The sequence below is a fragment of the Excalfactoria chinensis genome, chromosome 14, assembly GCF_039878825.1.
Source record: "Excalfactoria chinensis isolate bCotChi1 chromosome 14, bCotChi1.hap2, whole genome shotgun sequence".
NCBI lineage: Eukaryota > Metazoa > Chordata > Aves > Galliformes > Phasianidae > Excalfactoria > Excalfactoria chinensis.
In genome coordinates, this window is record NC_092838.1 from 85,964 (window position 1) to 113,630 (window position 27,667).

At 55.9% G+C, this 27,667-nt stretch overlaps 4 protein-coding genes across 7 annotated transcripts in view; 2 read left to right on the forward strand and 2 right to left on the reverse strand.

Annotated features, from left to right (window-relative positions):
• Positions 1 to 1,754: 1,754 nt before the first annotated feature.
• Positions 1,755 to 5,139, reverse strand: ANKS4B (ankyrin repeat and sterile alpha motif domain containing 4B). The gene is made up of 2 exons (XM_072348958.1): positions 4,976 to 5,139; positions 1,755 to 3,299 (listed from the first exon to the last, which is right to left on the reverse strand). Exons 1-2 carry the CDS (start codon positions 5,137 to 5,139, stop codon positions 2,252 to 2,254), a joined length of 1,212 nt encoding a protein of 403 aa, XP_072205059.1. The 3' UTR covers positions 1,755 to 2,251.
• LDAF1 (lipid droplet assembly factor 1) lies at positions 3,281 to 20,130 on the reverse strand. Of its 3 annotated transcripts, XM_072348960.1 has the most exons (6): positions 19,717 to 20,130; positions 17,986 to 18,142; positions 17,319 to 17,487; positions 16,794 to 16,932; positions 15,290 to 15,419; positions 3,281 to 3,299 (listed from the first exon to the last, which is right to left on the reverse strand). In XM_072348960.1, exons 2-5 carry the CDS (start codon positions 18,055 to 18,057, stop codon positions 15,326 to 15,328), a joined length of 474 nt encoding a protein of 157 aa, XP_072205061.1. In that variant the 5' UTR covers positions 18,058 to 18,142; positions 19,717 to 20,130; the 3' UTR covers positions 3,281 to 3,299; positions 15,290 to 15,325. The 3 variants fall into 3 exon arrangements, with proteins under 3 accessions (XP_072205061.1, XP_072205060.1, XP_072205062.1); XM_072348959.1 differs by lacking the exon at positions 3,281 to 3,299 and having other exon boundaries at positions 14,593 to 15,419; positions 19,717 to 20,112; XM_072348961.1 differs by lacking the exon at positions 3,281 to 3,299 and having other exon boundaries at positions 14,593 to 15,419; positions 19,665 to 19,724.
• ZP2 (zona pellucida glycoprotein 2) lies at positions 7,770 to 13,470 on the forward strand. The gene is made up of 18 exons (XM_072348957.1): positions 7,770 to 7,833; positions 7,911 to 7,984; positions 8,119 to 8,202; positions 8,286 to 8,380; positions 9,064 to 9,222; positions 9,499 to 9,537; positions 9,755 to 9,919; positions 10,278 to 10,374; positions 10,448 to 10,629; positions 10,944 to 11,070; positions 11,243 to 11,424; positions 11,503 to 11,594; positions 11,679 to 11,803; positions 12,087 to 12,276; positions 12,616 to 12,751; positions 12,834 to 12,930; positions 13,050 to 13,133; positions 13,229 to 13,470. Exons 1-18 carry the CDS (start codon positions 7,829 to 7,831, stop codon positions 13,372 to 13,374), a joined length of 2,079 nt encoding a protein of 692 aa, XP_072205058.1. The 5' UTR covers positions 7,770 to 7,828; the 3' UTR covers positions 13,375 to 13,470.
• Positions 20,131 to 20,717: 587 nt separating the features above from the next.
• Positions 20,718 to 27,667, forward strand: part of DNAH3 (dynein axonemal heavy chain 3) — a 46,077-nt gene continuing 39,127 nt past the window's right edge. The window contains exons 1-9 of one of the 2 annotated variants that reach the window (XM_072348766.1): positions 20,718 to 20,838; positions 21,294 to 21,368; positions 21,731 to 21,832; positions 22,522 to 22,753; positions 23,051 to 23,111; positions 23,850 to 24,033; positions 24,913 to 25,102; positions 26,215 to 26,410; positions 27,315 to 27,440. In XM_072348766.1, the coding sequence (XP_072204867.1) occupies positions 21,351 to 21,368; positions 21,731 to 21,832; positions 22,522 to 22,753; positions 23,051 to 23,111; positions 23,850 to 24,033; positions 24,913 to 25,102; positions 26,215 to 26,410; positions 27,315 to 27,440 (1,109 nt within the window). In that variant the 5' untranslated portion in view covers positions 20,718 to 20,838; positions 21,294 to 21,350. Of the gene's footprint in view, positions 20,839 to 21,293; positions 21,369 to 21,730; positions 21,833 to 22,521; positions 22,754 to 23,050; positions 23,112 to 23,849; positions 24,034 to 24,912; positions 25,103 to 25,382; positions 25,425 to 26,214; positions 26,411 to 27,314; positions 27,441 to 27,667 lie in introns of those variants that run through there. The other variant, XM_072348767.1, reaches the window with a different exon arrangement.

Sequence of the window (27,667 nt, forward strand, 5' to 3'; positions counted from 1 at the left end):
GCTCTTGGATCAGGACAAAGCGCTGCTGGTGCTGCAGCATTTGCTGTTCTGGTAAATGTGGTTGCTGAGTGTGAGCGCAGCTTGGAGCTGCTCGCTGGGCTGCTCAGTTCTCAGCGCTGCACGTTCCCTCCCCGTGGTGTCCATCTGCTGTGCAGCCATCAGTCTGTTAGGAGATGACTGCGGTGTCTCCATAGCAGAGCTGCTCCAACCTCTGAGCACCTTCATTGCCTCCCCTGGTCCCGCTCCGGCAGCTCCCACCCTTCCTGTGCTGGGCTCCAGGCCTGGATGCAGCACTGCAGGTGGGGGCTCCGAGGGCAGAGCAGAGGGGGACAATCCCCTCCCTGCCCGCTGCCCCCCTCTGCTGATGCAGCCCAGGATGCAGTCGGCCTTCCGGGCTCACGTCCACCCTTCATCCACCAGAGCCCCCACGTCCATCCCCGCAGGGCTGCGCTCTGTGAGTTCCTCTCCCAGTCTGCACACACCTGGGACTGCCCCAAGCACAGCACCCCGCACTGGGCCTTGCTCAGCCTCAGCAGGTTCTTGTGCGCCCACTTCTCGAGCCTGTGCAGGTCACAGAATCACAGAATGGCCCGGGTTGGACCTCAAGGATCATGAAGCTCCAACCCCCTGCCTGGCAGGGCCACCAAACTTCTGTTCCTCCGGATGCGTCCTTCCCTTCTGCACACTGTGCTGGGCTGTGATGCTGCTGGGCTGACAGTGTGGTGCTGCATGCTGGGCTATGGGGAGCATTGGGCTGGGAGGGGCGGGGAGGGTCAGCTCTGAGGGACACCCAGATGGCATTGCAGGAGAAATGGCCGTGGGACTTCCTGGGTATCAGGGCAGGGGATGGGGTTGTTGGCTTTGTCAGGCATCAGCAATGTGGCTGACAAGGACTGGATTTGGCCCTTCAAATCCACTCGTCGTTTACCTTCACACATATAAGGTTCCTGCTTTGTTAAGTATTGGTGAGTCTCAGCCAAAGCCAAACCAGCACCGATCCAGGGCGGCGCTGCCCGGCCTATCCCTGTGCTCACAGCTGGCAGCTGATGCTGCGCAGTGCAGGGTCCGATGGCTCTGCTCGGCACAGGGAAATACAGCGTGCCAGGAAACGGCAAAGGTGCAGCACAAAGTCCAGCCAAGGAAAGCAATGGTGAGCAAATCAGAGAAGACAAAAATGCGGAAAGAACGGAGCGTGACAAATAGATGATTAACCAGGATTCGTTCCCACAAACACTGCACACCCCCAAGGAAAGGCACCGTGCCTCTCCTGCCATGGGACCAGCCAGTGAGCTGCCCGCCCTGCTCACCAGCTGGGGGAGTTTGCACCCGCTGTGTGCTGCTCCCGGGCTGAGGTGGCAGTGAGCAGCAGCAGCACCGGCTGCATGGCTCTGCTGCTGGGTGTGTGTGCCAGCAGTGTGCCAGCGGTGTGCCAGCTGTGTGCCAGCTGTGTGCCAGCTGTGTGCCAGCGGTGTGCCAGCTGTGTGCCAGCGGTGTGCCAGCTGTGTGCCAGCGGTGTGCCAGCTGTGCCCTGCAGGGACAAACAGAGCCGATCAGCTGTGGAAAGAGACCCTCAGCCTCCCGTCCCCAGAGGAATTGCCTCCTGGGGCCGCTTAGCACACGCTGCGTGCTGACACACAGCCAGAGCAGGGCAGGTGCTGCTCACCCTGTGCCTCTCAATGGGGATCTCAGGGGCTGCTCAGCAACAGCAGCAGAGAAACACGAGTGGCAGCTTGGAGCTGGCTGTGAGGTATTCCTGTCCACCTGGATTCAGGCACGAGTGGAGGCAACGAGCTGCAGCCAAGGAGCAGATTTTATTCTAGCAGAGCAGCACCGAGAAGAGCAGTTTGCAGCAATGTAACACAGCGAGGGGGTGAAGCTGGGAGCCTGAGCTCCCAATTCTGGGAGCTCTGGGAGCGCTCGGTGGGTTCTGGAGGAGAATGGGGCAGTTTGTGGGGCCGGGCGGTTTGTTAAGCTCTGCTCTGTCACACGCAGAGACCCCCAGCCATGTAAGCAGAGAACGAGCCCTGACTGCAGCTTTGGCAATTTCTGTCACGTTCTTTTTCTGGTAGAATGTGCCCAAATCCGCACTGCACTTCACATTGCACAGCCACCACCCACAGTCTGGCTGCACGTCTCCGTGCCGTCACGGGGAGCTCCTGGCGCTTTGCCTTAGCGGTGGTAGGAGAGCTGCGTGCCGTACTGGAGCAGGAGATCTCGGTGTCAGATCAGGGTGGCAGCAGTGGGTGCTGTTCTACAAGCACGTATCCACCATCCTCCCGGGATCCTGGAATGCCTGTTTCCTTCTACTCACAGCACTCAGGACTTTCTTTCTTGGCCCCAGCTCCACCTGGATGCTCTGCAGGTCTTCATCAGAGCACAGCATCAGGGCCTCCAGATCCATTTTTTCCCTCATGAAGATGGGTAGAAACTCGTCCAGCATCTGTGAGGCCAGGAACACCTCCAGGGGTGTGCTGTCTGCCTCCTCGTCGTCCCACAGCAGCTCCTCCTCCTGCCAGGGGACGTCCGCGCTGCTTCCAGCGTCGCCCTCTGCGCTGCTCCCGGCACCTTCCTGCTGGAAGAGCTCGCTGGACATTCTGAAGCTGATTCCTTCTTTCTGGGAAGAGACGGTGCCGGGATCCACATCCGCAGCCAGATTCCTCCCAAACACGATCTTACCGAGACCCGGCCGTGTGAAGATGGAGAGCTGCCCGTCGTCGTCTGGCAAGTCGTCCTCCTCCCTCTCATCAAACAGGTGCATCACGCTTCCCCTTTCCCCTCCATCTGCCTGGCCGTTGCTTTGTGGCTCCTGGCTTCTCGTGCTGCCGGCCGTCCTTTTGGCCTTCAGCCTGAAGGTATCTTTCAGGTTTTTGGAGAAAGGAGCTGCTGTGTTCGACGTGAAGAGAGTCGGCAGCTTCACCCTGGAGTGGGTCCCTCTGGAGGACGCCACGGAGCCGACCTTCTCCTTCATGTAGCTCCTGTTCATTTCGTGCTGGTGCTTCTCCTGCCGCTTCTCGCACTCCTTGACCTGCTTCTCCGCATTCCTCTGGGCCTGGGCCTTCAGCTTGGACACCTTCCTGGGGTTGGCCACGTTCTGCTCCGTAGCGGCCCTGTCCAGCAGCCTGACGCACTCGTGGCGATCTCTGCTGGCAGCGACGTCCAGCGCCGTGCGCAGCTCGTTGTCCAGAGCGAAGATGTTGGCACCGAAGCTGACCAGGAAGGAGACGCAGTGGATGTGGCCGTTGCAGGCGGCGTGGTGGAGCGGAGTGCTCCCCCAGATGTCACATTTGTCCGGATCGCCTCTGAGGAGGAAAGCAGTGCAGTGAGTGGCACGTGGGGGACGGCAGCACAGCCTGGTGGCAGCAGGTCGGCCTCGCTCCGTCCTGGAGCTGTGCTGCGCCCCGAGCATGCAGTGTGAGCATGCAGTGTGAGCATGCAGTGTGAGCATGTAGCATGAGCAGACAGTGTGAGCATGTAGCATGAGCAGACAGTGTGAGCACGCAGCATGAGCACACCCTGATCGGCGCTCTCCCATGAGCCGGGCTGTGCCTGCAGTGCCCATGGAGCAGCAGGGCGTCCTTCATGCTGTGGGGCTGCTGGCACAGCCCTGCCCGCTCCCTGCCCGCCCCAGCTGCCCACTGCCAGGTGGCACCCAGCAGCAGCACGAGGCCGGCGGGGCACACAGCACACCCAGCCTTCCGCCTGCGCTCATGGACCAGAAGGTGTGGCTGCTCTGTGGCCTTCCAGGCAAAGCGCTGCAAAGGCCTTTTCTGACTCTCTTGCACGTCAGGGGACACTACAAGGAGGATGGCAGTGAAGGGTCTCATTGTGCCCACACAGTGATGGCTGGGAGCAGCGGCGGGTAAATGGCACCCAAAGCGCAGCTTTGTCTCCAGTGCTGCTGGGTTGGGCTCACTCGGATTCCGGTTCTAGTCAGCTCCATTGTTTTCTATGTAGGGTTCTTTTGCTCGTGGGGTTTGGAAAGCAGAAGTTCATTGGGCAATTGGAAAACAAAAGAACCAAAGTAAAACCCACATGATTTTTAACGGAGCTTAAAGCCAGCAGGAACTGTTGCTTCCCTCCTGCCCGACTGCGCCCCTCGTGTGCCGCGGACCGGCCGAGCACATCAGCTGCTGCCCGCAGGGCGAACTCTGCAGACAAAAGGGCTCGTGCCGTCTCAGCGCCCCCCGCGGGCTGTGTGCGCTGCGGGACCCAGCGCCCGCAACGGGCAGCACGGGACGGAACGGGTCCGCGCCGCAGCTGTGTCGGGAAACCGCCTTTACTTCAAGGAAAGGGTGAATTCATGACACAAAAAGACCTGAGGAAAGCAGGGCCGGCCGCAGAGCGCACCGAGCAGCTCCCAGAGCTCAGCCTCCCCACGGAGCACGCGGCCGAGCGGACGTTCGAGTCGTCATCGTGGCGGGGGGGTATTTTGAACTCACAGCGGGAGGTCGCTGCGATTTGCTCCCTGGGCGGTCATTCCCTCCCGCTGCCCTATGGACTCTCGGTACCTCCTTGCGAGTTCCTCTGCTTTCCCTGGGGCGCAACCACGGCAATAGAGTCCAAAGGCCCCTTTTATGGTGCGGCCACAGCCACGCCTAAGAGCCGCTCGGCGGATCCGCGGCAATCCCGTCTGGGTGTGAGGTCTTCAGACCTATTTCTAGGCTAGGAGAACTAAATGCATCCAAGCAGTTGATCAGACGTTTCCCTCCAATCTCCTTTAAGCCATTTAGATCAAAAATACAAACCGGGGACAACATAACCTTCATCTCAGCCCAGAACAAACATTTGCTTCGCTCCGTTTCCCTCCTCCTAAACCTTGCGAGAGAATCACAGCATAAAGCATCAGCCCCGGACAGCCTCACGGACAGCCCCAAAGGGCTCCGCAGCTCCGACGGCTCTCGGGGCGTCACTGCGGCGGTGGGAATGAGCGCTAATTGGAGCCGGAGCCCCAAGGGATGGAGGCTGCCCCACTCACCCTCTGCGGCATATGATCTCCAGAGCCTCCAGGCGCCCGTGGTACGCGGCCAGCAGCGTGGGCGTCATCCCGTCCTCATCGGAAGCGTTGAGGTCTTTCCGAGTGGCTTCTTTCAGCAGCTCCAGGTTCCCGTCGGCCGCTGCCCTGTGGTACCGGCTCGACATCTTCAGCTGCGGCAGCCGGTCCGCCGGCACGACCCGCCCACGGCCGGAGCTGCGGCATCGCCCCGGGGGGAGGGCGGCCGAGGGGAGCGAAGTCCTCCGGCGGGCGGCGTTCTGCTTTCCGCCCCGAGCGGCGGCCGCTCCTCCACCCCGCGGAGCCGCTTCTTCCCGGCGCGGTGTGCTGCAGAAATGGGGCTCCTTCGTCCTTTTGGTGTCCGATGGGGGCACAGATGGAGCAACGCGGCCGATGTTCTCCAGGCAGCGCAGGAGCTCCAGCAGCAGCAGCACGGTGCTCCGGGCCCTGTGGGCTGAGCGCTCTGCTGGTGCCGCTGGGACGGGCTGCCCGGCCTTGTCCAAACAGGCAGATCCCCATTTAGACGCTGTTTCCACGGATGGCAGCGGGACAGTGGGTTACACAGTGGGTTACACAGTGGGTTACATGTGAGGGAAAGCTGTGGAACTAGAGCACAGCGTTGGGTGCTCGGAAAAACCCCAAAGAGCTGTGATGCTTTGGAATGGCTGGGGGGGGGGGGGACTCACCATCCCTGGGGGGATCCAAGATCCACGGAGATGATGTGGCACTGAGGGACGTGGGCAATACTGATGGTAAGGGGATAACTGATCTGGATGGACTTGTGGGCCATGAAGATGATCAGAGGATGGAGCACATCCCTATGAGGACAGGCTGAGAGAGCTGGGGCTGTGCAGGAGAGAAGGCTCTGGGGGAACCTTATAGCCCTTCCAGGACCTGAAGGGACTACAGGAAAACTGGGGAGAGGCTTTTTTAAGGGCAGGTAGTGAGACAAGACAAGGGGAAATGGCTTTAAACTGGAGGATGGCAGGTTTAGACTAAACATTGGGAAGGAATTCCTTACTGTGTGGTGAGACACTGAACAGGTCGCCCAGTGAGGCTGTGGATGCTCCTTGCCCAGTAGCACTACAGGCCGGGCTGGATGGGGCTGTGAGCAACCTGGGCCATGGGAAGTGTCCCTGCTGACAGCGGGGGGTGGAACGAGGTGCTCTTAAAGGTCCCTTCCAGCCCAAACCGTTCTGTGATTCCCAAATCTGTTTCCTTGTGTTCAGGATTACTGAGAGAAACGTACCCAGCAGGTCGGCAGCTGAGAAGAAATCTGAGAATGCTGGCAGCAACACGAGCTCACGCGGTGCCGCAGGCTCCCTGCGTGTGGGCTCCCTGCTCTCCTGGTCGCACTCACAGCTGCTGCCAGCTCGGTGCGATGCTCTGCCGGGCTGCGTCCTGTGCTGCGTCCTGTGCTGTATGTATCCTGTGCTGTATGTATCCTGTGCTGTATGTATCCTGTGCTGTATCCTGTGCTGTATGTATCCTGTGCTGCGTCCTGTGCTGTATGTATCCTGTGCTGTATGTATCCTGTGCTGTATGTATCCTGTGCTGTATGTATCCTGTGCTGTATCCTGTGCTGTATGTATCCTGAGCTGCGTCCTGTGCTGTATGTATCCTGTGCTGTATGTATCCTGTGCTGTATCCTGTGCTGCGTCCTGAGCTGCCTCAGCTGCCCCATCCCCGGGGGTCACACCGACCCGCAGCGGGGATGCTGGGCCGCCTCCGTGCCTCCCCACACATCCTGCCTGCAGCCCCCGGTGCGAGGTGGGCACAGCAGCCACCCCCAGGGCTTCTTCTGGGAACGGCTCCTGCTGCAGGAGCAGCTCGTTCCCACACCTTCATGACCAGCCCGTTAATTAGTTCAGCACACAGTGCTGATCTCAGTGACTGTTGTCCTCTAACATCTCAAAAGATTTCCTTCTGAAGGGAGTTTTCAGACAGTGCTCCGTGGGATGCTGTTGTTCCAGGCTTTAATTGGGAGCAAAGCAAAACGCCCTTCAGCTGGAGAGGAGCTCTGGGACCTCGCACGCTTTTTCATCCTGAATGTCACCAAAGTGGGCATCACAAAAACAGAGAAGAAAGGAGGAAAGAGCAAACAAAATCTCCATCTATTCCCAAACTCCTGTTTGTTCATTCCTGGCCCTTCTGAAAACCTCGACTTCAGATGTGATCCATGATTCACATGATTCAGCAGCAAGTGACGTTTCCTGGCCTGAATGCAGACGTTTCTTTTGAGAGCGACGCTCAAAGCGCTGAGCAGCTCGAATGAAACCTTGTTACTGGGGTCTGAAAGGAACTGAGACCCGTTCCTCCTGCAATGGCAATGTGCTGCCGGGCTGAGGAGAGATGCTGCGCTAATGGTGCGTGCTGTGAGCTGAGGGTCACCGAGCCAGCAGCTCATTTTGCCTCTGGATTTTGCTGCGTCTTTGGTTATCACTCTGTTTCCTCCAGGACAACCCCAAGGGTGGCACCACCAGTCACACATCAGCCTCAGAACGTTGGTGGTCAGACAGCTCAGGGCCCACCTGCCTCCTGTCTGGCGTTCACACACAGCAGTAACACAGTGCCCTATTCCCAGTCCTTAATGGCCACCCATAACACTTCTTCCCACTCCTACGATCTGCCTTCTTGCTTTCTCACATCTTCAGAATTCAGTTCCTCTCCTCCTCCCCAGCCCAGCCCTGAAACGAGGGGCAGGTGAGGTGGCACCCACAGGAAGGCTGCAGCTGTGAGCTCCCTATATAAGCCCACCTGGGCAGCTCCTAGCAGCCTTGTGGTGCCTGGAGGGCTGGGGCTGTTTGTGGGGGGCAGCAGTGCTCTGGCACTTTGAGGATGAGGTGAGGGGGGTCAAGGGGGAGCTGGGCCCTGGGCCTTTTCCTTACTGCTCTTTGGTGAGGTTCTGCTTTGCTTGCAGGCTGCTGCTGCTCCTCTTGGTTGGATTTTTGCTGTTCTCAGCCCCTGGTGCCTTAGGGCAATGGGATCTCTCAGGTAATGAGTGGATGAGATCTCCCTGTGCTGCTGCTGCCTTGAGGGGCTCTGTTTACTTGGAGCAGCCTCCTCCCCTGCTGGTGTGGAAGGGGCTCTGGGGTTGGGGCTGAGCTGACTGAGCCTTCCCTCCGCAGAGAACGTGACCTGCCTGCAGGACAGGCTGGAGCTGGAGCTTCCCAGAGAGCTGGGCAATTACACGTGGCATGTGCACGCAGTGGGTAGGTATTGCTGCTGGCCCGGCTTCCCTCCATGGCTTGAAGTCCACTGCTGCCTGCAGACTGGGCTGTTCCCTTCTCTGCAGATGAGAGTGGGGAGGAGATGATGTCCTGTGAGCACACTGTGGATTATGAGAAGCTGCTGCTCAGTGCCTTGTTGGTGAACTGCACCAGCCTGGAGGTAAAGCACACTCCTGTCCTGGGTGCACTGTCACTGAGCGCTTGGGGGTTCTTTCTGCTGCTCAGGGTTGGGCTTAATAGGGTTTCTACCTCTAATTTCTACTGGCTTCTCTACTGTGAAGGAGCCCTTCTGCTGGGATCCTGTTGCCTGAAAAGCAAAGCTTTTAGCTTAAAGCTGTGCTTGAAACACCTTCAGATGCTGTCAGGAGTGCTGTGCCCTCCTGTGATGGAGTGGAGAGTTACTTTAAATGATCCCTCTTGGGAACTGGAAGGGCCTGAGCGTGTCAGCACCTGGCAGGTATATCTGCATGAACACATAACTTGAGTAACTCAGAGCTGTTGAAGCAGAGTGGGGAGATGCCCAGAGGGCGACTGGTACCAGTTGCTCTGAGGCGCTGAAAGTACTTCTGGTACTTGCTCCAGGAGCAGCCCGCACTGCTGCTGCTCTCAGGGGCTTTGCTCCCAATTCCCACATCCCTCAGTGCTTTGTGCCCCTCTGCCTGGTCTGCTGACCTGGAGCGCCCATGCTCCTCCCCGGAGCTCCTAAAATACCAGTCCATGTTGTACCAGGGCAGCCACTTACACAGCGATGGAGCCAACTGCCAAGGGCTTCTCTGCTGCAGCGACCATTGCTGCTCCTTTCTGATCTGATGTTCCTCCTGATTAATGCCCGTCTCCCCACAGCGCGGGCAGCACCAGCTGAGGCTGCTCCTGCTGCTGAATGGCACCGCGGGAGAGGAGAGGAACGTCACCTACAGCGTGAGCTGCAGCGCTGCCCGCGGGGATGAGATCATGGCTGCTGCCTTTGTGGGTGCAACAGACTGCACAAAAGATTCCATGGCAGTAAGTGCGGGCGGTGCTGGGGGTCTCACCGTGGGGCAGGATGGGGTCTGGAGAGCGGTGTCTCTGCGGAGGTCTGCTGGCTGCACGCCCACCTTGGCTCAGCGCTCTGCTCCATGAGAGCCTTTCTGCAAGCAGCCACTTCCAGCACCACGTCTGGCTGCCCGGGGGTGGAGGCTGCTGCCAGCTCTGGCGGTGTGTAGCAGAGGCTTCTCTTAGGCAAAGCTGTAACTACTGTTGGCTTCTGTGGTCACTCCTGTGTACTTCTTTTTCCCACAGGTTACTTTCCCAGGACCAAGCCTTGGTGATGTGCACCCGGTAGGTGCCTTCCTGCTGGCAGGTGTTGGGGCGTACATCAGTTTTGGGCCCAAGAGCAACCTGACTCTTTCAGGCTGGAGTCTAATGTGTAACCTCAGTGCAGATAGCTCCTGTGTACAGCCTGTGCTGTGGTGGCCTTGTGGGTAAAGAGCCCGTTGTGCCTCACTGCTGCCATGGGGTTGTGCTTCCCCTCCTAAGGAACCTTCCTACTCTGCAGGTCCAGGTGGCTGCCCTGCCCGGGACTCTGACGATCGATGATGGAATCAGGGTGCACCAGCTGAGCCCTGGGGAGGCCATGCAGCACGGCTACAGCTTTCGGGCTGATGGGCACCAGCTGGTCCTGCAGGCAGCCTTCACTGCCACTGGAGTTGTGTCCTACAAGGTAGGAGTGTGGAGCTCGTGCTGAGGGGATGATGCCACTTTTTCAGGCGCTGGATGCCTTCCTGCTGGTGGAGCTGTGTGTGGGTTATGGCTACAGCTGAGCTCACCTAAGCTGTGCTTAGTGGTGTGAGCAGGCTGTTGGTCGGCTCAGGGTGCTCCTGCAGCACAGTTCTGCCCGGGCTTTGTGTGCAGCCTGTCCTGTGAGCAGGCAGTGAGTGGGCGCTTTCCTAAAGAGTGAGTGTGCACAGCGCCACTTCCTTCATGAGACCAGCAACCTGAGGGTGGGCGTGAGCATTGAGCGGCTCTGCAGAGCTGGGCCTGTGCTGCCTCCTGCACTGAGTACCTGCTCTGCCCTGCAGCACAACCACAAGGTGCTCTACACTGCGGCACTGAAGCTCACCTACGGCCCTCCTGAACACAGACTGACCGTGGAGTCAAGAATGCTTTGTGCTCCAGGTAACGTGTGGGAAGCTGCCTGCTCCTGCCTCCAGGAAGCTGATGCTCTGCTCCAACAAGGATGTTGTTACAGGTCCGGTGCTTTGTAATGCAACACACATGACTGTTGCCATCCCAGCCTTCCCAGGGACCCTCGTATCTGTGGCTGTAGAGGATGAGACCATCCCAATGGACCAGCTCCAGGACAACGGCATTACTCTCAGCACAGCAGGAGGGGTGGAGCTGCACGTCAGCAGGGCAGTCCTGAAGTCTGCAGTGAGTGCAGGTTCTGGGCCATGGGGAGGGTGTGCTCAAGGCTCTTTGGGCTTCGTTACAGAGCACAGCACCTGACTGGATGGGTGCTGGGCCAGCCGTGTGCACTGCAGTGATGCAGGGTGGCTGTGGCCAACACAGATGTCAGCTTGCTGCTAAGCAGATAAGCATCAACCTCAACAGTAACTCTGGTTTCATGAGCTGTCCCTGTGAGAGCAGCTGGAGGTTACGTTGCTTGTGGTGGGTTGAATTATTTCAGTGTTGTGTGTTCAGGGAACTCCTGCAGCCACGCTCCAGGAGAATGATTTCTCTTCCAGCTCCGTGGGGGGAGCTGCCCAGTTCGGTCCTACCTGTCCTCCTTGGAGCTGACCTTTCATTTCCATGGGGAGGCTGTGGCAATGGTGATGCATCCAGAGTGTCCTTGTGACCAGCACACACCGATAGGTGAGCGTGCCTTGGGGTGGACTCGGCCCAACCTGCTGCTCAGCTGGCCAACCTCAGCCCTGCTTGTTCTTGGCCTGCTCCTTCCTGGAAGCTTTTATGGCCAAAATAGAGCAGCTGTTTGGCAGACCAAGCTTGTCCCTGTTTGGGCATGACTCCTGTACCTCTGTTCCAGCTGCTGTATGCACTCAGGATGGGTACATGGACTTTGAAGTCCTTGCTGGCAGAACTACACCACCACTGGCCCTGGACACGCTCAGGCTCAGAGATCCCACATGCAAACCTGCCTCCAGGTCCCCCTCCAATGACAGGGCCTGGTTTCATGTCCCACTGAGCGGCTGTGGGACCAGGTACTGGGTGAGTATTCCCAGAGCTGACAGGGCTTCACGTGGGGAAGTGCCTTCACTCACTAATGCTGCTGTCACTTCTCCTTAGCTGGAAGGAGAGAAGATAATGTATGAGAACGAGGTGAGGGCACTGCGGTCTGACCGTGTGCTGCACAGGATCTCAAGGGACAGTGAGTTCAGGTGCGTCAGGAAGTCTGTCTGGCTGTGACTCGGAGCTGGGTGTCCTGCGCACAGATGTGAGATGACTGTGTGTTCCCTGCCCAGGTTAACGGTGCTGTGCTCCTTCAGCAATGGTGATGCCTCTGTCTCTGTAAGGGTTGACAGCCCTCCCCCCCTGGCTGCTTCCATGAACCAAGGCCCCCTCTCTTTAATCCTTCTAAGCTACCCAGGTAAGCCATCCCCAGGCTCAGACAGCAGTAATTGGGCAGCAATTCATGCTGGAGATAAGAGGGAGGCTGTGCAAGGCTGGGGCTGTGGGCTTTGAGGGCCCAGCAGGCTTCTGTTCCTCCTGCTGTGCTACTTGAGGTGGAGGAGTTGATTCTGGGGCTGAGTAGCTCTGGCTCCAGGTGGAGCTGCAGCTGGTGGAGCGGCTGGCTTCAAAGCACTCGGTTTCTTCAGGGCTCCCATAGTGCAGTGTAACCTTCGTACCTACTAAGGCTCTGGCTCTTGCAGAGGACTCGTACAGGCAGCCGTACCGTGACGACCAGTACCCCATAGTGAGGTACCTCCAGCAGCCCATCTTCATGGAAGTGCAGGTCCTGAACCGCAATGACCCCAACCTCTACCTCCAGCTGGATGACTGCTGGGCAACGGCATCGGAAGATCCGAGCTCAGTTCCACAGTGGAATGTCGTTGTTGATGGGTGAGCGCTGGAGGCACACTGCCCTGTTGGCAGCAGGGTTTGGCTGCTTCTCCCCTCACTTCTCTCTGTGTTCCCAATCAGAGGGGTGAGGCAGCAGGCAGAGAGTGCATGGGGGGACCTGCCAGGTGCCACCCGTGGGGCTGTCCTGGCACTTGCAGGACGACACCTCTCTGCCTTGAACTCTGGCCTGCAGCTGGAAACAAAGCAGCCTGGGCTGGAGGGAGGGGTCCCCCTGCAGCAGGGGAGCGTTGGGAACAGATGGTCTCAGAGGCCCCTTACAACCCAAGCCATTCTATGGCCTCTGCCCTACCAGCAACAGGCTGTTTCTTCCCCCTGCAGGTGTGAGTACGACCAGGACAGCCACAGGACTGTGTTCCACCCCATAGGCCATGGTGTCAGCTATCCCAACTACCGCCGGAGGCTGGAAGTGAAGGCTTTTGCTTTCATGTCTGGTGACAAGGCCCACCCCGGCTTAGTGAGTGTCACTTATTGCTTTCTCCGGTCAGCAGCACCCCTTGTTTCCTGTAAGTGAGCGGCCATGTCTGTCCTGTGTCCAGGTGTACTTCCACTGCAGCGCCCTCATCTGCAACCGCTTCCAGCCCGACTCCCCCCTGTGCACAGTGAGGTGCCCCAGGCTGCCTAGAGCCAAGAGAGGTAACGCTGGCTCCGAGTCCTGCAGCAGTGCCGATGATCTGCAGCAGTGCCGATGATCTGCAGCAGTGCCGATGATCTGCAGCACTCCGCTCACCCCTCTCCCCCCTGTTCTCTTGCAGGCAGTGGGATGCCGGGGGGCAGCTCTGTGGTGAGCCTGCAGGGTCCTGTGCTCCTGGTGCCCCGTGGATGGGCAGCGGCACAAGGTGAGGAGTGGTGACAAGGTGAGGAGTGGTGCTGGTGTGCACTGCCCGGCTGTGGGGCAGCCCCTCACTGCGCTGCTTTTCTGCTCCCTTTGCAGGGGATGTTCTGCTGAGCGAGGCCGCGTGGGCTGCAGTTACTGCGGCTGCTGTTGGCGCTCTCTCTCTGGCGGCTGCAATGCTGCTATTTATGGCTCTTCTGAAATGCCTGAAGAGAAGAGCCCTGATGGTAAATGTGGTACATTAATACGTTTGTTAACAAACTTAATTAAAAGTGAGGCTTTTCAGGTAAGAGATGTAGTTCTGGAGTTGGTTGTGTAGTTCCTTGGGGGTAAATGCAGGTGAACAGAGGTGGTCCTCCGCAGGCCTATGGGCAGAGGAACCAGGCTGAAAACAGAAGCTCTCCAAAGCTTTAGGGCCGCCTGAGCCTCACTGGAGGCCAGTGCCCGTTTCCTCATCTCGCTGCCACAGTGAAAAACGGCTGCCAGCAAACAGCCCCCTTCGGCTGCTCCTTCCCTTCCTTCGGACAAGGGCCGAGCTGCTGCTCCAAGGTCAGCTCTGAGCGCTGCAGCAATCAGGGCTCCCCGTTCTGCCCTGGAACGCAGTTGCTCCGAAGCTTCAGCTGCAGAGCGGTGCTGAACGGCCGAGCAGCGCCCTCCTAAGGACGAGGTAGGAAAAGCACGGCGAAGGAAACAGGGCACTGAGACCCTGCGGGCGGGGGTGGAACTGCAACGTGTTCCTTTAAAGAGGTGGGCAGGGGGAGAAGGATATCGGTGAGAGAAAGGCACGTACATGACGGGAGGAGCAAAATGCAACGTGAATGGAGCGCTGCTCGCATCTGCAGGAGGAACTACAGCTCTTCCCTGTTTAAAAAGCATTCCTAGAAGGACATTCATGGCAGCGAATGGCGTTAGCTTTCCAATGGCTCTGTTAATGCATTGCACACCTCAGTGCTAAGACTGTACAAGGGTTAGGGTTAACCTACTGCCCCTAGTGCACTCTACAAGAAGCATTATGGACGAGCTGGTGGTAACCCCTAAAGGGAAAGGGATTTCAGGGCAGATGCTCACAAGGTGTTGCATTCCTCAGTGTGTGATAAGCAAGGCTGATGTGAGTGAGATTCCTTTACCCCGACTTCCATCAGTGATGATCCCAGGGACCTGGTAGGGCCTGGGAGGTGCCTTTGTTCCACCTTCTACATGGATCTCTCCATCTTATATGTTATATGAACAGTGCCACAGCCGTACCTTTTCTTACAGAGGAACTTGGGAACACCTGTCTCAGTTTTGGTTTGGTCTTCCTGCTAGTTGTCTATTGCTACCAGCAGGGAGTTTAAGTGTTCCATGTGGGATAAAGTTTTGCAGTATCTGCAGTAAATATCTTAATGAACAGGCGTGTTCCTGCTTGAAAGAAAAGCCTAAAGGAAACTTCTAGGGAAACTCGGCAATCAATCAGAACAATGAGATAACGTGGTTAAACAAACAGCACTTTGTTAAGCTCAAACAGTTTGATAATGCTTAGAAATACTACAGCATCTTCAAAAATGGAACCAGTTTAAACCAAGTGTGAGGTTACAGCCAAGAAGCACAACAGGCCACCAACGTCCCCAGAACACAACAGAGCACAAGGGCAGGCTGCATTCTGCTGCTGCCAGGTGGATGCTTTTCTGCGCTCATTGCCCTTCGGCTGTGAAGGTGCGTAACCACTTATACCACACTTAAGGCATGGTGAAGCCCATCCTTCTCTCACAACACGCAGCACCAGTGTGGTACACTCACAGTATTTTAACACGGGCTGCCAGCACTCAGAAGTTACTTTTTCACCTTTCAAAAGCGTTTCTGCTGTTCTGGGCCTTAATGCTTACATATAAAATGGCCAAACCGCTGCATACAAATTGCAAGAACTGAGTAACAAAGCAAACACCCCTCAGCCATTCCTTCACCCACCTGCCACCAGCTCTGCTGCAGTTGTTGCATCCCTGTCCCAAACTCTGCAGAACGTCCCCTCCTTCATGCAGTATCACAACGTGCTGCTCAGTGGGTGCTCCCACTGTTGCTGTTACAGTGACAACACACAACGCACGCTGGCTCTTCCAGCTCCCATATGGACTGCACCGAGGTTGGATGCTCGACAAGCAAACAATTACATTGCAAAGGACAGACCTGCACAGTGGATGAAGGAGATGGACACAATCCCACTTATTTGTTCTTTCGTTTGCTGTCAGAGAAATCCATGACGGACAAACTCTTCTGTGGTGAACTTCCATTAACTTCTTGCTTGCTCTCCTGCCTCCTGCACAGGAGAAAAGAACAGCTTTGTCTGTTCTCCCCTAAGACCGCCATCCCTTAACTTCCTGCCAGAGCAGCTGAGCAACAAGAGATGTAAACCCGAGACTTCTGAACATCCACAGCTGTTCTATCTGCCTCGGCTCTCTGAAAAGGCACCAAACACAAAAAGAGCGACCAGGCAGTGCCCGTTTAACATCAGGCTGTAAGCTGTGCGCAGGTTATCAGTACATCGGTACCTGGCAGTGCCCGTTTAACATCAGGCTGTAAGCTTTGTGCAGGTTATCAGTACATCGGTACCTGCTACAGGACAGAGAAATCTTTCCTGGGCCTGGTGGGCAAAGTGATGGGCCTGGCAGCAGGCCTTGGAGCAGTGCTACAGCGCCCTGTAGCAATGCAGATACGCTGGCTTTGCAGCACTCTTCTCTTCCTGAAGGTACGACACCCTCACAGGGAACTGTGCGTCCCCGAGAACTGTGCAAGGAATGCTGCTGTGCTGAAGGACCGAACTGAGAAAGTCTCAGAGAGCAGCTGCAGCTTTTCTCCTGCTCCTGCCCCTCAGCCCTTCCTTGCTGCTCAGTGCGCTGGCAGGCAGCAGGTGGCCCTCCTGCACAACTTGCCTGAGCCCAGCAGAGCACAGCTAGAATCTCCCCAGTCTGGCCTCCAAGCCCTGAGTTCCAGGAGCGTGTGCAGGCATGGCCGGCAATCCAACACACACAGCATCCAGCAAAACAACTCCCTCCTGCTGAAGCCACCCACACTCTCCCCTTGAACAACTCATGCTCCCATTCCAAAGCTACATTTCTGCCCATTTCTTTGCAAACGCAGTAAGCTGAGATAGCTGGGTATTGCACCGTGCAGAAAGAACACTGCTGCATCCTCTTGGTGTGCCTGAAAACGTGTTTTGAGAATGTTTAAGCCAAGATTAATTCTACAATAAAGATACATTTGATGTTATGGAGTGTTAGTGTAACGTTTTTCAGGCTCACAGAGAGGTTTAGGTCGGACATAAGGAAGGAGTCTGTGACAGTGAGGGTGGTGAGGCCCTGGCACAGGACGCCCAGAGATGCAGGCGATGCCCCCATTGCTGGAGACATGGGTGGGCTCTGAGCACCTGGTGGAGCCGTGCGTGTCCGTGTTCATTGCAGGGCGATGGATCAGACGCCTTTAAAGGTCCCCTCTGACTCTAAGCACTGTGAATGTAACGCTCACCAAAACCCACACTGATGTGTTTACATTTAAAGCAGCCAGAGATGCCCCAGCACTTGCAAAGCATTCATTAAAAGAACCAGAAGCGGTTCACTGTTAAAATAAAGGAAGTAACCAACGCTACAGCACAGCTGCAGTTTGAAGTCAGGGCACAGACAGCCTGGGCTGTTACCTTGCGGCACACCAGTAGTTGACCAGAGCTGAAAGGAGGATGTAACACACACTGAGCACTCCAGAAACTCCCAGTGAAAGTGCACCCAGGCCGCAGAGCACGCAGAGCAGGGCTATGCCCCCGATGGATATCACAACACCTGAGAACACAAAAGAGAGATTGTTATTTAAACACGTTTATATCTAAGTGTTTGACCACGACCCCAAAGTAAAAGCAGTTGGGAAAATGAAATTAACCAGCTGATGGGGAACAGCCGAGAGCCTCCACTCAGGAGGAGGAGGGCAAAGGAACAACACCTTCCATAAATACCACAAATGAAAAATAGCCAAGATAACTGGCTCTGCTGCGGTCAGGGGTTCAGAGAGGCACACAGGATTTCCTCTAGTACAGAGCGCAGTTAATCAGATGGCTGCTCTGAGACTACAAGCAGAAATCTTCAAACGCTTCAGTTGGGACTCCAGAAAGGAGAGAAAGGAAAAGGTTTCATGGCTGAAGAGGGAACATGTAGGCACAGGCGTACAATACCTTCCATCACTATCACGCCAACGCAAGCCATTATGACTGTTGTAACAACAAAGATGAGGAAAAACGCCACAGGAATCGTAGACACCGCGACGAACATCAGGAGCGACAAGGCAACAAAAGGGTGGTCATCCAGGTACAGGCCGAGACGGGAGTTCATAAACGCAACAACCTGTGGAGGGGAGCACAGAGCTTCAGCTCTCATCTCCTCGGACTGCTGAGGGTGCGGCTCCTCAGTGAGGAACCTGCTGTAAGCCTGCTGTTGTTGGAGCACGGCGTTACAGCTGGGAAACAAACTCCTCTTGTTAGAGCAGCCACACGCTGCAATTCTTGTCTAGGAGCGACTTTTCTTTCCCCCTCAGGAGACACACGTAGTTTTAGTTACCTGCAGAGCAGCGCAGGCACGTCAGCACCGTGCTGCTCTTCTGCCTGAGATGCTCATACCGCCACGACAGAAACGCACAGCAGAGCTCCAGAGCTCCTTCCAGCTCAACTGCTGGATACGGGCGGCTGCCCTTCCCCCACCCTCCTGAGCGTTCCCTCAAGAAAGAGAGCCCCGATTTTCCGAATAAAGGAAAAGAAACATCACCGAGTGTCACAGCATCTCCAGAGCTGTAAAGGTCTCAGCCTCAGAAGTGCGTCACAGTCAGCCCTGCCCGTCTCTCCCTACCTTTGAGTTGCTGTGGATGGACTGCACGATGAAGTGCCATTGCTTCTGCAGCTCCTGCAGCTCTTTGGACATGCTGTGACCCACAGCTGCCGACCCTCAGAGCCACGGACCCCCCTGCAGCCACAGCCAGGTGGAGACAGACTCATGCAGGTGCTTCCTGAAAACAAAGGAAAAGCCTTTGTCAAAACAGAGACATTAGATTGCATTTGTTAATGCCATTCGGAGCTTAAAATGTTAGGTTTACAGAGGGAACCGAACACGTGGGCCCCGAAAGCAATTCTGCAACTCCCAAGGGCAGCAATAAGTATCAGTGCGCCCCACCTCCTTCCTCACAGCCCCATATCCCTAATTGAACAACGCCTGATCCCACAAACCAGCTCACAGCGCAGCGCTCCAAGTCTGGCACTAAGCACAGCATCCCGCCCTGCACAACACGTCCCACTCAGCATGGGGGTCCGAGAAGAGGGAAACGTGGGGAAGGCTGATTATTTGTATCGGAGGGTCCTGAGACCCCCACCCAAAACCAACGAGCGCGTGCAAGGAGGAGGGGGACCCTACGGGAAAGGTCTGGGGGAGAACTGAGTATGTCTGTATTGCCCGGGAAACCTTTTGCACACGTAACACCAGTAATGCGTATCAGCTGAAGGGCTTTTGTTCAGGGGTCCATGGCTCGGGCAGGCATCATAAACCAAGACTGCCTTCATCCTAACGCTGTATCGGGGCTGGTGAGGGAACTCCTGCATTGTGCATGACAGGCCTGACCCGGTTAACCACGGGGATAAAGCACTGCTGGCAAGAACAGCTGGGGCTGTGCAGGTGAAGAGAAGGTCGAGGGGGGAGCTGACAGCGGCCTTCAGTATCTGCAGGGAGCTCCAGGGGAGAACGGGACAGACTGTTCAGCGGGGTCTGCAGTGACAGAACAAGGGGAAATGGCTTCAAGTTTAAACGGAGGTTTAGGTCGGACATAAGGAAGAGGTCTGTGACAGTGGTGAGGCCCTGGCACAGGACGCCCAGAGATGCGGGCGATGCCCCATTGCTGGAGACACGAGTGGGCTCTGAGCACCTGGTGGAGCCGCGCGTGTCCGTGTTCGTTGCAGGGCGATGGCTCGGACGCCTTTAAAGGGCCGTTCCAATTCTCAGCGCTCTGCCGGCTCTCCCTGCACAGCGCAGGATGCGCCCACGGCCTCCAAACGCGGCCTGCAGCGCCCGGCGCAGCGCAGCGATACCGGGACGGCGGCGGCTCCCGACCTCCCTCCCACCTGCAGGCCGCCATCTGCTGCCGCCGGGCTCCACGAGCCGGGGAGGCTCAGTGTCTCGCTCTGCTCAATTCCGAGCCCGTCAACGTGCCGCTCGTTATGGACGCTGCCGTTACATCCGCGGCCCGACTCGGCCGGTACCGACACCGAACTCGGCCGCCCGGCGCGCCGCCTCCTCCCGTCCCACGCACCGCCAAGTCCCGGCAGCCCGAAGAACGGCTCGGAGCGGGACCCACGGCACAAATCCCACAACACAAATCGCCACGGCACCAAAATCCCCACGGCACAAAGTCCCACGGCACAACGGCCCGCCAGGCCCCGCCTCGGGACAACACGCGGGCAGCGGGAAGGGCGGCTCTGCGACCCGACTCCTCCATGACCGGACCCCATGATCAAACCCACGATCCGACCCCATGATCCGACCCCGTGTCCCCGCTCCGTGACCCGCCGTGTGTCCGGCTCATCCCCCGCTCACCTCCGTTCGGGCGCGGCCTCTCGCTGCTCTCACGGCGGCTCGTGCTGCTCGATGCAGCGCCGCCCCCCGCTGCCGTTTCCGCCCCTCGGGGCCGGGCCGGAGCTGCCGGGTTGTGCCGGGCCGGGCGCTGCGCGGCTCCGTTTTGTTTTCCGCGCCCCGTCGCTTCGCCCCCGGCCCGCACTTTCGGCTTCGTGAGCCGAACCGCGTTTATCGGCGTGTTTTTACGGCTGAAACTCAGGACGGAAAACGCTCCGGGCCGCGCGGCTCCGAGCCCCGGCCGTGCCCCGCGGGAGGCGGCGGGTCCGCGCTGCGGCCGGAACCTGCACCGGAACGGCGGGAGGAGCGAAACGAGCGGGGACACCGAGCACACCCGGCCGGGAGGGTGCCGCTGTGATGGCGGTGCTGATGGCGGTGCTAACAACGCGCCCAGGGAAAGCAGAGCTGCGGTGTGACGGACGGGGTGTGCGGGATGTGGTGTGTGAGAGGGATGCTTTGTGAGGGATGCTGTATGAGGGATGTGGTGTGTGAGGGACGTGGTGTGAGGGCCGCCCCGTTACAGAAAGCAGGATGAGCAGCGCCCGAAGCTGAGCTGAAGAGCCGTGTTCAGCACCACCGGTTGCTCGGTGGGGCAGAATGTGTGCAAACCAAACTGCTCCGGACTCCCTGCTGGGCAGTAACAGCCCGTCTGCGCTGGCATTGGAAGGGCGCTTTAACTCGGGACGGGCTGACAGCTGTGGCTGGAAGACAAATCCACACGGACTGGTGTGGGGAGATGGGGAGCACGGGTGTCCCGTTGGCGTTGGGTCCTTGGGCTGTTTGGTTCTGAACGATTAAAAACTGCATCTTTTCCATACAAGTGCTGGAGTCTCTGGGATGTGTTTGGGGTTCTGGCGGCTCCCAGAGGTGGGGCAGACCTGTGCAATTGCTCCCTGATTCCAGAACTGTCTCCATAGCTACAGCCGGGCACAACACAGCTGAGCGGGGCTGGCTGCGCAGCTCTGCAAAGGGAGGTGGAGGACATCCCGGCTCTGCAAAGGGAGCTGGAGGACATCCCGGCTCTGCAAAGGGAGCTGGAGGACATCCCGGCCTCCCAGCTCTGGCTGCCCCGTGACCGCACGGAAGGTCAGCACCGAAAAGCCGAGTGTCAGAAACCCTGAGCTGGAGCGGGTCCACCCGGCAGAGGGACGGCAATGGGGGCTGCGGTCCGGCTGGCTCCTGCACTCAGCGGAAGCATGGGGCCTGCTGGTCACACACTTTTCTCTTTTCCCCTTTGTTTTGACACGGGGCTGCTTCTCGTGGTATTAACGTGTGGAAACCTGCCGTAAACCGCCTTTAGGGGCCTGGAGTCAGTGGTGCCATAGAAGAGGTGGAGCAATGGGGAGCAGCCCGGGTTTGGGGGAGGGGGAGGTGTGAAAGGGTCTGGAGAGAGTTAGAAAGCTTAAGGTGAAACTGAGCTTGAGGAGGACAAGGAGGGGAAGACGGTTGGGAGTGGTGGGGGTGGAAGGGACAGTGCTGTGTGAGGAGCTGATGCTTTGTTGTTCCCTTAGGGATCCTCTGGTTGGTTTTTGGTTGTTTAGCTTTCAGTGTATGCTCGGCTGGGAGGAACCAAAACGTTCCCAGGAACCAGAGGCAGAATGAGGCCAGCGCAGACGGTGAGTTCCTCCTGCAGGGACTGCGGGCGACTCAGGTTTGTGTTACTTGTGGCTGCTGGGATGTTGAGAAGGACGCGGAGCTGAAGACGCTGGTTCCGTGCATTAGGACATTAACCTCTACAATACACCACTGTGTAATGCAAGTAACCCAGGGCTGCGTTAGAACGAGCAGTTTTCTGCTGAACCCTTCCCTGCTTACGCTGAGGAAAAATGCTGTTCTGGAAGAGCTCAGAGCACCGCAGGCTGAACTGTGGAAATATATAAGATATTCGTGGTGCCACAGACGGCCACGCGTCCTGCAGAGTCATTGTTCATTGAAACGGTGCAAATATCTTCACAAAGTCTTTGTCATTTCTCTGCAGCCACAAAAGCACTCGGGGTGTGACAGGAGCCGTGTGGGGCGGCCGCCGGAGCTGCCCCCCGTCCCCGCTGCTGCTGCTGCTGCACCCTGTGAGGTGCAGGAGGTACGTGACCTGCCAGGGGCTGCCTTACGTTACGTGTGCTGAGCTGCGTTGGGGCTCTGTGTTACCAGGGCAAACACACGCCGGGAGTTAAGGATGGGGAAACATACATGAGCTGCTGCTGTGAAGCACTGAGCAGGTGGTCGGGTATTTATCGGTGCTGCTCTCACTTAAGGGAGTGTTGTTACACCTTCTGTTATTACATGGTCATTAAGCCAGTTAAATTCAGTTCATTACATATACGGTTCCTTATTATTTGCGGTTGAATTTTTGGATTAAAACAATTTTCCTTCCAAACAGGTTGTGGTTTATTTCCTTTATTTGGCTGCATTAATACTTCATAGCGGTGCACAAAAAGCTGAATCCAGAAGCAGCTGAGAGCTGGGCAGGGGCAGCGTTGGGCTGAATGTGCTGGTGCTGGTGCACAAATAAATCACTTGTGCCAGCATTGCTGGAGGAGGAAGAGGAGGCCGGCATCTCTTCCATCAGCAGCCTCACAGCTCCTCACCTGAGAAATACTGACATATTTGTAAGCTGCATCTGTAGGCCAAGTGGAAACCAGGTGTTTTATGGCGGTCAGACTTGTGCATCTGCCCGTAGTACTGCTTGGTTTGTTACCCTGTTCTAGCACTGAGAGGAATTAAAATCACTGTGCTGTGTAGAACTGTGGCTTTTCTTCTCTCCCATTTCAGCTTGTCCTTAAGAGCAGATGTTATCCTCGTTTGCTGCAAGAAGCATCATGGACTTTGGCAGCTCCATACAAAGAACAGAGTTACCACCGAGGCCCCAGTGACTCCATCGCTAACAACTACAGTCCTGCTGCACAGGACTTAAAGCTGAAAAACCTTCACATCCTGAAGTCCTCTTCAACGGCGAGAGCAGCACCGGGCCCAGCAGGGCGCAAGGCAGCCGCACCGTGTGTCTGTATCTGAATCTGTTTGTTGGCTTAGCCTTGTTTGTTGTGTGCCTTGTCTGCCTGAGCATCATCTGGCAAAGTGACCCTTTCCTGATAAGGGCTTATAAGCGTGTAACCTTAGGGTATAGAAGCAGAAATTCAGAAGAGTGCTATGGGGCAGAAAAGGTGAGCTGTGCAGAGGGCTGGGTCGGCACTGACACTGCAGGGCTGGACCTCAGCGAGGTTCTGTGCCATGTCTTAGCTCTGCTTTGCATCAGTGTTTGCAAAATACGTATGCATGTCGTTTTCTTAACTGGTGCTTAAAGCTCTAGAAGAATCGGCGCCTTCCAGGAAGAGGCTCAAAACTGCTCCAAGAAGTTCTGACAGGTAACGTTCTGCAGTGCTGTAACGGCACATGGAGTCACAGCCATTCTTGTTACTTGAGTTGTGCTTTGATTTTCTTTTGGCTTGGAGGATGCGTTGTGCTTCCGAGCACGAGATGTTCAGTCTGTACAGAAAGGTACGTGCTTCAACACCGACGTTCCACTGCGTTCTAAGCCGGCGCCTTTCACTTCTTAGTGGCAGGGTGCATTCAAGCCACAGGCGGGCTGGATTCAAGCCGCGGGCGGGCTGGCAGTGCCCTCCTTTCACAGTAATTGACTCAATGCCTGTGAATGTTCGTGGAGACCCAGCGGGGGCTGTTGGCGCCGTGAGGGGAAGGTGCTGCTTTTCAGCAGTGATGACAGCAGCTGTGCTTACCTCTGCTGCTGCAGATCTGTATGAGCGTGGCATGGAGCTCCTGTTGGTTGCTGGTGAAGACGCAGAGCTAATGGTGGGGGCTGCACTGAAAAACAGTGTTTTGTAGGTGCCAGTTTGCTCTATGAAATGGTGTCATTGTGCTCTTTGTATCTATTGCTGTTCCCATGGAAATAGAGGCATTACCTCTGGAGTGACCCACCTATATGTGCAAATGAACCAGTCTGAGCTTTGGCCGAGGTACTTAAGATTTTGGAGACAACCACTTGAAGTTCTTCATCTGGGCCGCTGGTCCTCATGGCAGCAGCACATCGTTAATTGAAGTACCCACTGAAGCTTCCTTACTCACCAGACCTGTGTTTGTTTCAGAACTGCCCCAGGGTTGTGCAGTCCGGATCCCGTTTCTCTGTGTGCAGCTGCTCAGAGGCCATTAGATGCGGTGTGTCACACAGAGGACCAGCCGCTGACTCCAGAAGAGCAGTTTGTTGTCATGCTCTCACATGAGGAGGAGATGAATAAGCGAGAGGAGTCACCTTCAGGAGCTGACATAGAGGTATTTCTGTATCTTCTGTTTGTTTCTGTTTGGAGGGCAGGAGCAGCAGCGCATGGCCGGCATTATGCCTGTAAACTCTGTGCTTAAATGGAGCTGAGAACGCAGTGCCTGGGGTGCAGGGGGTGCAAATAGGAATATTTAGCAAACTGCTGTTCAATTCTGCTTCCCTTCGTACTTGTTCCTCAGTTTACTTTCTATGTCATGATTTTGCAAATAAAACTGTCTTCTCAAATTTGTAACCTTGCATCTTGGGGCTTCTGCTTCAGAGACCAGTAATTTAGTGTGCTGCACTTAATTAATACATGCTTACATCAAAACAGAGATGTGTGTGATCAAAGTGTCAGACATTTAAAGAGATTTGGCAGGTAGGCGTAGCTACAACTCATGATATTCCGTCACCTTTTGATTGCAGAAAATGTTCAAGTAATAGAAAAGCCCAAATGATTTCAAAGTAATCGCAGTAATCATAGTAATGAGGGGGGACCTCATTGTGGCCTTCCAGTATTTGAAGGGAGTGTATAAACAAGAGGGGAATGGCCATTTACATGGGTGGGCAGTGATAGGACAAGGGGAATGGTTTGAAACTGAGACAGGGGAGGTTCAGGTTGGATCTTAGGAGGAAGTTTTTCCCCCAGAGGGTGGTGACGCACTGAACAGGTTGCCCAAGGAGGCTGTGGATGCCCCATCCCTGCAGGCATTCAAGGCCAGGCTGGATGTGGCTCTGGGCAGCCTGGGCTGCTGGTTGGTGACCTGCACAAAGCAGGGGGTTGGAGCTGGATGAGCACTGTGGGCCTTTGCAACCCAGGCCATCCTATGGCAATTCATTGTCTGCTGGACACTTCCTACAACAGGCGTAATCTTTTAAACGTTGCTTTGTAGCGGTACTGGCACTACGTGCACAGCGCAGTGCAGGAGGACATGCTGGCACCTCAGGATGGGGAAGTGATGAACGTAATTTTAAAGCAAATTCCAGCTCATATTCTTGCTAACCCCTGTCTGAAGAATTCGCTTGTGGGTTTAAAAGAAGAGGTTCAGGAAGACTATCGTATCAGCCTCATGAAAGCCATTGGTAAGATTCATCATCTCATAGTGATTTCGTGTATGTAAACTGCTGCACTTACTTGGAAAGCAAATCTGCTTTCTGTTCTCAGCGTGGTGGAGGGTTGTGTGGGAAGCTGTTGATCACAGCCTGAACCTCTGATTAACCACCTGAGGGGAGTGATGGGTCAGCTGTGGGAGCACATGTGAAGGTAATTCTGCTGTGCTCCCAGAGGGGGTGGAACTTGGCTGCACCTCCCCCAGATCCCATTTAAGGGCTGGCTGCCACTAAGGCAGCATCTCTGTCTGGGACTGGCTCCTGTGTGGAGTTTTGTGGTGACCCTTCAACATTGGTGAGCATCTGTCCTTACTGTGAGCATCAATGCTGCTGAGCGTTTGTTGTTTATCTTCTTTTCCACGTAACCTCTGGGTGTCTGTCTGCTTTACAGTTGTACAGTTACAGCTGTACGAGGGCTCTGTCAGGGTCAGCAGAGCTGCAGGTGGGTGGCAGAATGTCAGCGTTCTTCCTAATGTTCTGTACTGAACGCACTATAGGAGGAGATATTCAACCTCAGCCAAGGAGAAGGAAGCTTCATAGATCAGGCTGTGCGTGGTCTTGTTGTGCACATATACCCATTTTCTTTCCATACCTCATCCCAGCAGTTTTGGAGCCTCTTAGGGACCTTGATGCAAACACATTATAGCAGCAATGACTGCAGAGATATTCAGTTTGCTTTCTGGGAGCATTTAAAGGGGCGGAAGGGACAGAGCAGTTTGTTCCCAGAGCAGGGGAACTGCAAAGGGAAGTGAAGTCAGTGTGGAAAATGGGAAATCTGTGCCTGTCCTTCGTGGGGCACAGGCTGATGGGACAGCAGGCTTGGGTGGATCTGTGGTCGCAGAGCACAGATCTGTGCTGTGTGAGCAGAACAAAGAGTCCCTGATGGGTGTCGTGGTGATAAAGAGTTGCTTCTTACTGGTTATTGTGCTGTATTTCACCGTAAAAACTTGCAAGTGACTGCATGGCAATGCACAAGTCTGAAGTGAAGGATTCTGTGCTGTATGAACCATGGAGAGACTGCATTGTCATCCAAAGGTACAACCGTGAATGCAGTCTCACTTCAATACACGTCTGGTTTGTTCTAGTTGATTACATCCTGATGGATCCAGCTGAGAGAGAGCGACTTCTGATTGGAAGCACCCCGCGCCCTTTTCCCTTGAGAGTCATCCGGGCTCCCGTCCCATGGCACAGCTCTTACAGAGAAGCAAGAAGCTGGAATGAAAGCAACCTGTTTGTCGTGAATCCACTGATGCACACTTTACATCAGCTCTGGCTTTCTGAGTAAGAAATCAGTTAAACTGAGTATGTGCATTTGTATGGCTTCGTTAGAGCGCGTCTGCTGACCGATGCTGCAGAGCTCCGGGTGGGGGGAAGAGGAGAGAGGAGGACAAAAGCTGTTCTCTGTTTCCTGAAGGCTGTTTTATTTTCAGAGCCTGCAGGAATCTCGGCCTTGGAACGGCTGTTTCCTGCAGACTCTGAATGCCAGTGGGGACACTCAGTGCTGTGAAGCGGCCATCCCCTGTCAGATAAAAAACGCCCCGAGGTTAAGGCGGGTGCTCAGTAAAACAGTAATGTCCAATTCTCGTCGTTATTCCTGAGATCAACGAGAGGAAAGTTTTCGTCTCTGCTGAGATCGGGTCTGTTTCACGTGTCTGGAGCTGGAAGTTGCTCTGGGGACTCTGCAAAACTGAGGCGTGTTTTCTTGGGGCGCTAATTAGGGCGCTTAGTAGCCATGGCAACTTTTACCATTTGAATGTTGCTGAAATGTAGTTGTTGGGTTTTTTTCTCCTCGATTGTGCCCGGGATCGGTGCTTTTCACTATTAACGCGGGGCAGGAGCAGGAGGTGTCGTTCCGGGCGCTCTTACTGTCGGCATTCACTGCCAAATCCAGATAAAATACAAGAAATAATCTGAACGTTTTATCAAAAATTAACGTACGTGGGAATCTGAAAAATGCCGGAGGAAATTTGCGAAGCTGTGCTCACATTTGCAACTGCGAAGGACAATCGAGCAAACGGCCAGCAGAAGACTGCTAAAATGCACTTGCTGGACGAGTTGGCAGCGACTTGCACAACCAAAGAGGAATGACCTTATAAGCACAGATAATACGAGACCTTCCGACGTACGTCGCTGCGGGTTTTGTGTGTTTAAGTGGAGCTCCTCGCAGCGCTGTTTGCTCTCGCAGGTTCAGCTGCCTGAGGTTCGTTCGCACTGCGGAGATCCGCGCTGGGGAGCTGCCGCTGCCTCCTGCCGTGTTCGTGGACACCGTAGGCCGGCACTGCGCCGAAGCTCACGGCGTTCTCCTGAACAGGTCGGTGCCTCCGGCCGTTCCGTCGGGCCTGACCCACGGCAAGGGCTGCACGTCTCAGTTTGTCTTCTGACGTGAAGTAGCAGAAAATGTAACTTGTATGTAGAAGCGTTCGAGTCCTGATTTAGTGTGAGGACGTGAGTAATCCGTTTCCACTCCTCTGGGCTTCATGTGCCAGATGAAGGTCCTTAGGTTCGTGTTACAGATCCCCACCAGGTACACGGTTCTCA

Bases quoted from the DNA above. Each gene is read 5' to 3' on its own strand.
- ANKS4B (XM_072348958.1), bottom strand. From the start codon at position 5,139: ATGTCGAGCCGGTACCACAGGGCAGCGGCCGACGGGAACCTGGAGCTG. The intron at 3,300-4,975 runs GTGAGTGGGGCA...TTTCCTCCTCAG, and splicing joins GAGATCATATGCCGCAGAGG to AGGCGATCCGGACAAATGTG.
- ZP2 (XM_072348957.1), top strand. The intron at 9,538-9,754 runs GTAGGTGCCTTC...CCTACTCTGCAG, and splicing joins GCCTTGGTGATGTGCACCCG to GTCCAGGTGGCTGCCCTGCC. The intron at 11,804-12,086 runs GTAAGCCATCCC...TGGCTCTTGCAG, and splicing joins AATCCTTCTAAGCTACCCAG to AGGACTCGTACAGGCAGCCG.
- LDAF1 (XM_072348960.1), bottom strand. From the start codon at position 18,057: ATGTCCAAAGAGCTGCAGGAGCTGCAGAAGCAATGGCACTTCATCGTG. The intron at 17,488-17,985 runs GTAGGGAGAGAC...TCCCCTCCACAG, and splicing joins CCATCCACAGCAACTCAAAG to GTTGTTGCGTTTATGAACTC. The intron at 15,420-16,793 runs GTAACAGCCCAG...TCTCCTGTGCAG, and splicing joins AACTACTGGTGTGCCGCAAG to GAGGCAGGAGAGCAAGCAAG.